The 12,415-nt window shown below is 33.2% G+C and overlaps 1 protein-coding gene across 1 annotated transcript; it reads right to left on the bottom strand.

The window, feature by feature from the left end:
- Positions 469–5,350, bottom strand: LOC104725033 (kelch domain-containing protein 4-like). Its single transcript, XM_010443631.2, has 20 exons — positions 5,219–5,350; positions 4,926–5,012; positions 4,745–4,813; positions 4,496–4,628; positions 4,366–4,412; positions 4,189–4,275; positions 3,702–3,763; positions 3,458–3,500; positions 3,273–3,353; positions 3,074–3,187; positions 2,769–2,874; positions 2,624–2,687; positions 2,385–2,427; positions 1,973–2,221; positions 1,721–1,882; positions 1,495–1,623; positions 1,219–1,368; positions 1,033–1,119; positions 878–946; positions 469–761 (listed from the first exon to the last, which is right to left on the bottom strand). Exons 1-20 carry the CDS (start codon positions 5,348–5,350, stop codon positions 660–662), a joined length of 2,016 nt encoding a protein of 671 aa, XP_010441933.1. The 3' UTR covers positions 469–659.

Below are 12,415 nucleotides of genomic sequence, written 5' to 3'. Positions count from 1 at the left end.
ACCATAGATGTTGACTAAGTAAAAAAAAGAGTTGTGTGTTCTGTTCTACAGGTTATAAATAATACCAACCTAACTTGAAAGTGTTTATTGGTGGTAGGCATTTTCAAAGTGATTCCTATACGAACTATGGTGATCTTATATAAATCTGTAATGCATACACGTTGCTTACTCTTTCAAGCACTTATGTACTGAACTAAAATCACCAGTTCCACTTGGTAAGCCTTGTAACGCACTACAAGATTGTTGGATACACGTAACAGAAAAATCAAAACCATATTCCACTTAAAAGGTTTGAACTAATATAACCAATTCCACTTGGTAAGCGTCTAAATAATAGAGACAAAGCAAAAAATCGTCAGAAAGTTCTGAGTTTTGTTTTTGTTTTGAGTTTGTTTCTACCTAACTAAGACGAGGTCGTTTAGTTGGTCTAAGTTAGTAATAACTTATCTTCGCAGTTACGCCAGTCTGAATTAGTAAAAGCTAAAAGCTCATTTTTGGCTAAAATAGTCGTTGTTTATGTAGTAATTCAAATTGTATCAAAACCAATCCCCATAGTACATGTAGGAATTGTTACAGACTTGTGGCCTCATTAAGATGAGTCTATTCAAAACTGATGTTTGACTGTAAAATAACAATAACTGCTGAGGCTGTTAATAACCTCATCTCTTCTTCTTTGCAATGCCGCCTCCCTTTCTAGAGCTACTACTAGCCTCAGGTCCTTCTGCTTCTTCAGCTTTTTGCTCTGCCTCAAGTATTGCCAACTGCAAATTGTACATTCAACCATTATTATCACACATCACCATAACTCTGGCCAGGCTTTACACGATTTAAAGAGAAGAAACAGTGAGAGACTGATGTCATGTGATAAAACTCTCACCTCATCTAGAATTGGTTTGAGTTCTAGATACCGAGATTCCGCTAGATCAAAACCATCCTTCCGGAGCTCCTACAATGCCAATTACATGTGAATCATATAATGTCATGACTTATGACAAGGACAGAACAATGTTGCTACAAGATGGAAGAATATACCTTGCCGGTATGTTGGGTATGCTCATAGGCAGCCATTTGCCAGTACATATTTGTGCGCTTATAGAAATCCTTCAAAGTTTCTCCAGGCTTTTCAAAGACAAACAACATGACCAAATTAGTTGAGCTTCAAACATAATCTCCTCTCAGAAAACGAAAAGAAAAAAAAAAAGCCAAAGCAAATTTTACCACTGGGGTTCTCTGTGAATCTGAGAGTCCTAAATTAGCTCTAATCTGTTCTATCCGAGCTCGTTTCTCTTTTCTTCGAAGGGACTTTCCTTCTCCTTTTATCATTGCAACAACTTCTCCTACTTTCACTGATCCATCAACATCCATTGCCTAAGATTTAATATAACCAAATGAAGTCAAATATAGCCACAGAGTAGACTCACTCCAGATTCAAAGCCAACGAGAGAGAGGGATAAACAAGCTATGAGAAGAAGGAAAGGCAAAACCATATAGTACCTCTACTTCTTCATCGTCATCTTCATCATCAGACTCTTCACTGGTTCCTTCATCTTCACTATCATCTTCATCCTCGTCTTCGTCCCCTTCTTCGTCATCTGAGACTTCCACCCACTCAGTTTCAGTCGCCTGTTGTAAAGGACATACCAAGAAACTTATTGTCTGGAAAGTATTTTATCAATCGAATATCAAAAGACAGAAAAATGAAGATTGGTGTCAAACAAACCGGTATGATACACTTCCACTCGTCAAGTTTGCTAAGATTGAGCGAATACAAATCATCAAGAGTAACTTCTTTATCTTTTATCTCCATCATACCACCATATATGTATAAGGTATCCTTCCCAACGACCATACAAGAATTGATACGTCCACATGGTTTTACAACCTGCAAGGAAATAAATGCAACGATTTACAAGATGACACCAATGCTGGTAACTGAAGGTACACAATGTTAATGAATTTTGTGAAAACAAACCTCCTCTGAGACTGAAACTTGTGGATCTAGTCTAGCTTTTGCTTTCTGTAGACCCTTACTTTTATCAGACTCAGCATTAGAACTATTTTTATCAACAGTTAGACCTGCTGCCATACGTTCAGATATCCCATCCGAAGAGCCTACTCCATCGCTTTGCTCAATCATGGCCGATGATTCATCTTCTTCTGCTGAATCCATCTCATCATCATTATTAGATGCCACAGGTTTTGCCTCTATACTCTTCTTTGCCTGTAAAAAACGAAGATCAGTTTTCTACTTATTTGAAACGTCTTAACCATAAGGCTCCCACGGGATAAAAGTTGAACAATGGATGCAAAAGAAACACTAGCTGGTTTTTGTCTGTACAGGTAAATACAGCACGCAGCAAAAACTATAGTAGATGCAGTCATACCTTATCTTTTGATGATTTTTCTTTTCGTAACTCTATTGGGTACCTGAACTCCACAGAAACTGATAGTCAGTGATACAAAATGAAAAACTAACGAACCTCAACATATTTTTAAGAACTAAGCATCTCAAAATAGCTAAAACTTTTACAACCTTCAGGAGCAAAATTTAAATAGCAAAAAGTACATTTGAGAAAAAACTTCATAGTTTCCATGCTCATAATGACATCAATTGAATTCTTACCAGCGACGATTATCTAACTGGAAGCCATAGAGTTCATTTAAGAATAAACTCATCATTACATCACCTGCCAAACAATTACAGAGGTCAATAATTCAACTTCTAGATTCTGATATACAAAAATGACACTAGGAAACCATTTCCTGACCTTCCATTTCCATGTCCACGACACCCCCAAACAGCAAAGCACGCTTTTTGTGGACACATACCGAAAATCCAGCACGGGAGCTAGGAGGCATCCCAATTTTCTTCACCTAAGTACAGCAAGAATCATTACATTACAACGAAAGATAATAGTTAAAACAACTGGGTTGTTAAAACTTCTAATTGATAGAAATTACAAAACATAAATGAACTACTAAGTGTTGGTATTAATCTTCCGGTGATACTAGTTTTATCATGTAAAGAGTATAAGAAGTAACTCGAAAAGTGATGCCATCTAGAGTTACATACTTTGTTCCATTCCCAAGTCCTGGGATCAAGAGACCACAAATCTGCATGAACAATTCCTTTCTCAGAGCTCTTCTCGGATGAGACTTCTTTTGAATAACCACCATATAAGTATATCTGCAACATGAAAGGATTTCCTATAAATAAATGGTTATGCTTGGACTTGAAGAATATGATATAGACATGTGAATTGTAAACTGACCTCATCTTGATAAACAAAAAACTGGAAGCCGCTTCTAGCTGTAGGCCACATGGCACCAGGCTTAGGTTTGATTTCTTGCCACTATCAAAAGAGACAACAAACATATTCACTAAAAGGTGTAGAGAGTTCCAGAGAGCTAAGAATTGAAATGGGATGGAAACTTCTGCAACGGAAGGTAGGTTTACCTTGTATTGGTCCAGGTCAAACACATAGAGATCATTGTAATACCTGCCAACGAGAAGTGGATAGCAGAGACCAACTTATCAAAATGTTACATCAAATAAAAGCTTAGAGAAAACATATGTTCAATCACATTAATGTCCTAATTCAGTTGGAGCTACTAGAAGAGGTTTACATGGTCTATTCTCATTTATTAAGAGATGACACTAAGATCCTAATATACTTCTAACGGAATGAATAAATTACTACCTTACTTCACGTAAAGTGTCATAGAAGCCACCAAAAATTATAATCTTGTGTTTGTATAATACCTGGAAAAATAAAGTAATATGTAAAGAAAAGCAAGATACGAACTTAACGGGATAGTTACTAGAAGGAAGGCAATAATTGATTGACTATGGAATTACAACTCCACTAAGCAGAACAAAAAATGCTATCCATTCATCACAGAAGATAAGTTTGAAAATTAAGCAGAAAACAGGAGACAACCTTTCCAGATTCCCACCATTAATGTATAAACTACAAGAAAAAGTGTGAACAGTCCCTACAGTCTTAAATATCTAATAACTCAGTGCTTGCTAATTCGACGTACTGCCAAAGTCTGGATATTGCTGTTTCAGCTAGAAGGAGAGTATTGTATACAAAGTCTGACTCTATCTACTTATTCCAGCAGTATGTTAGCAACAAACATTGTTTAGTTTTTAGACACATTGGTCAGGATGCATCAAAGACTTACCATACGATGACCAGAACGTGGACTAGGACATCCCTTCAAATTTAACTGCTCCCATTGGTTAGTTTTCACGTCCAGCATCCAAAAGTCCTATAAATTAAACCCAAGGTTAAAGTGTTAAACGATGAGAAAAAAAAGAGATGGTAAGAGACTGGCAAAACACAGCAATATACTACTCACCTTGTAGTGGTGGAACCGCTCTTGATTTGGAGATGTAAACTCACCACCTAATCAATAAAAAAAGGAGCATACATATATGGACTGAAATGAATGAAAATACAAAAAGAATCATTCAATGTTATTTATCTACCAAATATGTAGAGATAATTCTTCCAAGCAACTGCCTGATGAGAGCTACGAGGAGGTGGACTATTGGGGCTTGAAACTAACTTCCACTCCTGCTTATCGACATCATATCGGTAGAGATCACCATAAACATATGTCTGCATTCACATGGAAGACATATTAATTACAAGATTAGATAATCACACGCTCCTCAACAAGGGTTATAAAAACTAACATAAACAAAACATTGTGCAACCAAAATTTGAAAGCTAACCTTCTGGCCATTATAAAATTCACCACCATAGAGTATCAACTCAGTCTCTTTCAAAGGATTTATGGTAAGCTGCATAAATAATCATCAATCAGCACAGATTTTGGAAAAATTCAAAAGCGTTAGATCAAAAAAAGTTTCAATCTTTCAAAAACAAAAACAAAACAGAGTAAGAGAGCCTAACCGAGCAGTTTGACCTAGGAGATGGTGCTGGGACATTTTCCTCAACATGGACCTCTTTCTTCTTAGCCTCCTCCTTTTGTATGCTCAACTGGTAAACAACAACATAATACAAAAATGTTACATTTTTGTTGTTGGTTGCAATTTTTCAGCTAAATAAGTATCTTTAAATCAGTATATGTACTCCATAAAACTAAGAACAGAGCAAAACCCAACACACTCATGATTCCTAAGCAGAGCTTAAAACAATACACAAAACCCAATAAGAATCTAAAGGGAGAGAGAGTAAAAAATTACGAGGATGGCGTCGATGTCGTCTTCAGGAGAGAGCTTTTTGCCTTCTCGACGAGCTTTCTTCTCCTCTGCTTTGGCGGTTTTTCTCTCGGTTTTCTCCTTTCCTTTACCAGGTTTCTTCGTCTTCTTCCCCATAATTGTGAGCTTTAGGAATGGAGGAGGAGGCTGAGAGAAACGAAGAAGAAGAGCGATAGATTACAAAATTTACAATGGAAGTAGCCCTTTCTTCTCTTCTACAGTTCAACTAAAAGGAAGACGAAGACGAGTAACATCCTGGACCAGGCCCATCTCCCTATATTACCGAGGAAAAATTAAAGGCCCATTCTGTTTCATTTCTAAATTTTAAAGTGAATTGTGTGGGTTACCTTAAAATCTTTCTTTTTCAAATATGGCAAATGGTTGCCGGCTACACACACTCACACAGCTTACGAAACTGCAATGCCCTAAGATTCCGGACAAGTACGAGGATGAGGATCACTTACATTACATCTAATGACTTGATGACTGTGTGCTTTGCAGATTCGTTTACTAGAGGATTGAGCCAAATGCTCAACCTTTATAAGATTCCCTTCATAATGATAAACTAAATAACTTCAGTCAACCAAGAAAACAAGAAAAGCAAACCCATTTTCCATGAAAAAATACATAAGCTAATTTAAATTTGTATCCTACAGAAAAAAATCAAAAAAAGAATTGCTTCTTGTCCAAAGAACAACACTCCATGTTAGCTTATATGGCGGGAATATTTAATGATTACAACAAAAATCCAAAAAGAACCTTCTCAGATTCCTAAAATCGTCTTTCTAACAAAAATTGAAGGCCGAAGCAAAACCTTTGAAGCAAACTCAAAGGTACTAAACCAAACTTTTTGAGTTTTTAAAGCTAATTTGTAAGGAATGAAACAGAAGCGATTAGCAAAACATCAAACACTTAGCAATTCATCACAACAACAAAACCCATTTCAACATCAACAAAATTGATCTGAATTTTAACAAAACCAAGATAAAATATTGCCTGGAAAAAAAAAGGACAACTAAAGCGTTCTAGTAAAGACAAGAAGAGTGTATCCCATCATTCTCATATATTAATGGGCACAAGACATCAATAAGGATTAACCTAATTGTATTCAAAAACAGTAGACACTTGAAAAGAGAGAGAAAAAAACAAACAACGAAACCAAATCCACACAAGACAAAAGTAACTTGGGATATTTATTTGATTGATAGATATATTTCTTCCCAATGGATCTTGTCGATAGTCAATCAAGACAAGAAACCTTCCTCGAGAAAACACTCCTCAGTGGTGGTGGACTAGCTACTAGGATCTTGGTCAGGGATGAGAGCTTTAGTATAATGGCGTGGGCGGCATACATGATGCTCCTCAGCTACTTCTCCAATGTAAAAGCCATACCCACCATGGGCAGTCAAGCATCCAGTACGGTCATTGAAGGCTCTTCTAACTATAACCTTACGTACAACATGTTCACCAATCTCACCAACACGAGCCAACGCAAAGCCCTTAAACGTGATGTAGAGATAAACATTTGCAGCTGAGGCTTGGAGTGGCTCATCATCAAGTGTTTCCATTACAACTTTGATAATCTGCAACTGGGACAGCTCGCTCTCTGCAATCCTCCTGTCGTTTGCACAAAGGGCAAGTTCCAACTTAGGTTTACGTCGATGCTTTTCTCTTCTCTCGATTCGTTAGCGTTGGGTCGAAGGTTTGGTTTTATGATCATAAATTATATATGAGACCCTCCTAAAACGTCGGTTTAGTGGTTTGTGATGCTTTCGATCCAATGGGCTATTTTACCGGTTTGTTGGCATATGTTACTCAATAAAATCAAGGCATCTATGATTTCGGTTTATTCGCTTAAAGCGGTTCCGTTTTGGTTTTTGAAAACCCAACACACTCATGATTCCTAAGCTTAAAACAATACACAAAAAAAAAAAAACCCAATCAGAATCTGAAGGGAGAGAGAGTAAAAATTTACGAGAATGGCGTCGATGTCGTCTTCAGGAGAGAGCTTTTTGCCCTCTTGACGAGCTTTCTTCTCCTCTGCTTTGGCGGTTTTTCTCCTTTCCTTTACCAGGTTTCTTCGTCTTCTTCCCCATATTGTGAGCTTTAGGAATGGAGAAACGAAGAAGAGCGATGATTACAAATTTACCAATGGAAGTAGCCCTTTCTTCTCTTCTACAGTTCTACTAAAGGAAAACGAAGACGAGTAACATCCTGGACCAGGCCCATTTCCTTATATTATCGAGGGAACATCGAAGGCCCATTCCCTTTTTTTTCCTCTTAGTCTAGTCTGAGTGAAAAATTTTATAAGTGAATTATGTTACAAACGAATGATATATGCAACATTGTAAGAATTCTTTTTTTTTTTTCTTTTTTTGTAAGAATTCTTTTTCACAAATGGAAACAACTATTGTCAACTACACCATGTATAACTCAGCATATAATCACACATCTACCTAAAATTGGATTTGCATAGTGATATATGCAGAAGCTAACATACTTATATTTATATGATAAATATTATAACCCATATTTATTGTCCCTACTCTCTCGATTTGACTTGGCATTTTTTAGTTAACGTTGTGGCTCAATTTATTAAAATTTTATTTTTTATACGTGATCATTTTATTGTTTATTGTTTCTGACAAATCAATTGGATTCCTCAAATTTTACATTTTCGTTTTTTTAGAGAATTAAATTCCAATATCTAAATATTTATAGAAATATATTAATTGTTTAAAACCTAATATCTATTTTAACATTTTTGTGCCACTTTTTTTTACAACCGATTTCCACAAATATCATTGTCTAAAACACTATTAATCAAAGTCATTAAGGTTAGTTCGGTAATTATAATTAACGGGTCGGTTCAATTTATTTTTTTACAACCCGAAATCAGTGATTTGGATCCTAATAACTACCGTTTGCAGAAAGAATATTGAAGATATCCCTCAGATATGGTAATATTCGATTTTACTAACTTAAGCCCCTTCAAAACAATTAAACAAAATTAGGTAATATTTTCCTAGATTACCATAACGAATATGACTAATTAATGATACCACAATAAATAAAATCGATTATGTACAACCACAACCTTTTAACATGAGTATATTGCAAGCATATTCTCATTTACAAGATCTTATAAACTTGCTCATCAAGATTGGGAAGTCCTTCTAATCCACCATCGAGCAAAACCCTACCATTTTCATAAACACTATAAATAATATTTCATTCTCATTACCTCTATAATTGGCCCTCTTTTGTTCACATGGGTTAGAGTAATTTTTCTACCCACGTCTGAAACAGTTGTTGTTTTTGAGATTCAATTCAAACTGATAGCTGTGGATTATGTTATTTTGATCTTATATTTTTAGCAACTTTTGTTGGTTAGAAATGTGTAATTGAATCTGGACTTATGTGTGTCATTGTAGCACTATGATGATTGATTTCTTACTCTTAAGAATTTACAATTCAATTTTGGTTTTTAGGCCCCAAAGAGTAGTCTAACTCTAAGGTGACTACCAAGAAGATGACTGCCGTAAGTGATTCTGTTTTGCTCTCTCTTAACATATAATATCATTCCTCTTATCTCTAGATTTGTTCTTAACTTCTGAAAATGTTTTTGATTTCAGTACAAAGTAACAAATCCTCTCTTTGAGAAGCGTCAGAAGCAGTTTGAGATTGGATGATCTCTCCAGATACATCAAATGGCTCAAGTCGAATCTATTATATCTTAATCCATATAATGACTAAAAAACTAAGTTGCTTAGTATACCATTTTATAATGGCAAAAGTGATAATATTAATATGATTTGAGTTTTTACAAACTATTTTTTAGTCTTTATTTGATAACATATACAATAAATATTTGCAAATAAAACGATATATATATATCAAACATTTTACAATCATATATAAAAGTATACTAAAATATTGTCGTGTACCAAAAGAATATTCTTATCTTTTATTATAAATATATCTAAAAATGCATAACATATTTAAATCATTTTCATCAGAATTTGGATATAAATAATATTCCAACAATAAATTACAAATATAACCTATAAAAAGGTTTTTAAATAACACCAGACAAGATAAAGGGACGAATTTGAAACGATATTAAAAAAAAATTAGCGGTATAACGTAACATATATATTTATATAATGATATAACATATACATTTCACTTCAAAGAAACCCAGTCTACTCATGATACAAAATCAAAAATTTTATATAGGTAAATAAAATACAAAACATTGTCCCGTGGTGTACCACGGGATAAATTCTAGTAATAGAATTAACCTTGAATCGACTTTTTTCATTCTCCACAACATAAGATCTCTTACATCTTTTTCTTTTTGATTAGTTTTAGCTGTTCAAGTTTATTGAATTTCTGGGCTGAATTATTGTTAATTCTCAACCCCTATCTTTTTTTTTCAACCTAACATTAAAATAAATTAAAAAGTGACTCCAAGGTTGGTTGCCCAAACTAGAGCAAAAGAGTTTACAAATGAGACTTCAGAAGGTAAAGGTCTAGAAGATCGAGCAAGACAATCTGCTCGGACGTTTGACGTTCGCGGGATCTGGGTCAGGATGAAAGAGGAGTAAGATGATCTGAGGGAGTGGAAATCTTCCAATAAATGCGAAAATGCTGGCCAGTCATCCAGAGCCTGCACCATCGCCACCAGTTCAGCGCTATCTGACTCGAAATTTTGACAAATCAATCCCCGCTGCCCGAAATTCTCAACCCCTATCTTTTGATTGTGTTTCTAGAATTCTCTGTTCTTATGTAGATTGAAACTACTATTAATATATTTTAATTGGGTTTCATTAATAATTTTTAAAAATACCACTGAAATGTAAAAGAGAGGTGGATACAATGGCTATTAAGAAATTTTTATGAAACTACTACCAAACAAGTCTGCTAAAATTAATATTAGAGTTCTGCTACAATACACCAGACTTAACTAAAGTCTAGATTACTCCGCAGACTAGCTATAAGTCTGCTTAATATATTTTTAAAGTCTACAAAAAATGCGAAAACTTTATCGAAGTATATGAATCTCCGCAGACTAACTATAAGTCTGCTTAATATATTTTTGAAGTCTATCGAAAATCCAAAGACTTTACTAAAGTCTATGATTCTTCGCAGAGTAATTATAAGTCTGACTAATATATTTTTGAAGTCTACCAAAAATGCAAAGACTTAACTAAAGTTTAGTTTATAGAACTATGCAGACCTATAAGTCTGTTAAATTATATTTTTGAAGTCTACAAACAAATTACCAAAGATTTTTGAAGATTTTTCTTTTTAAAAATATTTCCTTTTTCATTTGATTCCCTTATTAAATGATTTCCTTTATTGATTTTCTTTTGTCAATTATTTCCTTTTTAATTTTTTTAAAAAAAATAATTTTCTGAATATTTAGTATTGTATGTGTGATTTTTACAATATTTATCTAGTTAAGAAGAAAAATGAGTAATATATGCAAGGGTAATATAATAAAAATGTGCTATACTAATATTTTAAAATCTTGATAGGTTAGTTTAGTTGTTTCTAATAAATTGTAGGTTATCGTAGCAAATCTCCCTTTTTTGTCTTCCAAACTTATCCCCTATATATTAATAGAGAAGCATTCTTAAGAAAATGTTGATGTGTCGTTGCTAGAGAGCTCGAGACACCAATAAATTTATTGCTCTCATTTTTTTGGATATTTACACATAATTACTATTGAATGATTAAGGAATATTCCTTTTCAATTAATTAAAAAAATCATACATTTTAATTTTAAAATATATTTTAATCATTTTTATAACATATTTAATTACTATAACATTATTAGATCTAAAATATTTTCAAAACTCGACTTTATTCACTTATTAAAAAAAACTGATTACTATTCACATATTTAAAATTTCTAAAATAAAATTATCACAATAATCATTATTATATGACTTATTTAATGCCATTGATATAATATTTCATGGGTGAAACATATTCTTACACCAAAAAAAATTAAACAAAATAAAAAATCTTGCATATAATGAACAAAGAGCAGATTATATATATAGTTGATACATCGTAGTTTGATCTAAACATATTCTCACAGGTTATATATTTTGTTTTTACACAAACAAATTGATCCTCGAAAATAACTTTACTTGTAACATTAAATTTATCTGCATAGATTTATCCCCCACATAGTGCAGGTTGTTACCTAGTTTGTTATTAATGTTGAAAAGGACAAAAATATCGGCTCAAATCGAGAGATAATAAGTAATGATTATGGTGTTTATATAATTTATATGTAGTTCAGTTATGTCATTATGCAGATTTGATACGTATGTTGTATGTATGGATAAATTAACTTATTAAAGATGTGTGTGACCAAGTGTTGGATTATATTTAGTGTATGTGACAATTATTTTTCTAAGAAATATTGACACTAGACCAAAGGTGTTTCTAACTCATGATAACTTTGAATTATTTTTTTAATTATAATTTTAGGATTTCATTCTCAAATCAAAAAAGTTTTAAAATAAATAAAAAAAATAAGAAAATTATTAAGAGAACTATATTCAAATCATTGTGAATTTTCACAATTTAAATAGAATAACAATAATATCGGCAATCAATACCCAAAATACTTCTAGATAAAACATTTTGATGATAATATGTGTCCAATAAATTATGTATGCTACAATCTCTTCTAATCATCTAACTAACATGTAATTTGTTATACTATCTTGCAAATGATAGTGTGAAAATGTCAAGTCCTCTAATTTCTTGGAGAATTACATCAAACTATTGAGGGTTTCTACTTGGTTGACTCAATCAACGAACCAATGATTCGATCAGAAACTACAAAACTACAAAATATATGTATATATATATATACGAAGAAGGTTGTTTTGTTGGTAAATTATTTTGTTCCAGTATCAAATTTTATCAAAATAATTAGGCCATACATATTATTAAAATCTTCATGAAAACTGTGGAAATGGATCGCATGGAACATGTCATGCTAATATATAATTTCAAGTGATGATTTTTTTTAGCAATCTCGTAGTTATTAGATCCGGATGATAAATTATATAATGGTCAAAAATGTTGTTAATTTTATACTTGCAATTCTCGTAAATATCCTCGTAAGAGTAATATGAGTGAACAATCATTGAG

The sequence above is a fragment of the Camelina sativa genome, chromosome 2, assembly GCF_000633955.1.
Source record: "Camelina sativa cultivar DH55 chromosome 2, Cs, whole genome shotgun sequence".
Taxonomy (NCBI): Eukaryota; Viridiplantae; Streptophyta; class Magnoliopsida; order Brassicales; family Brassicaceae; genus Camelina; species Camelina sativa.
This window is presented reverse-complemented; position numbering and strand designations above follow the sequence as displayed.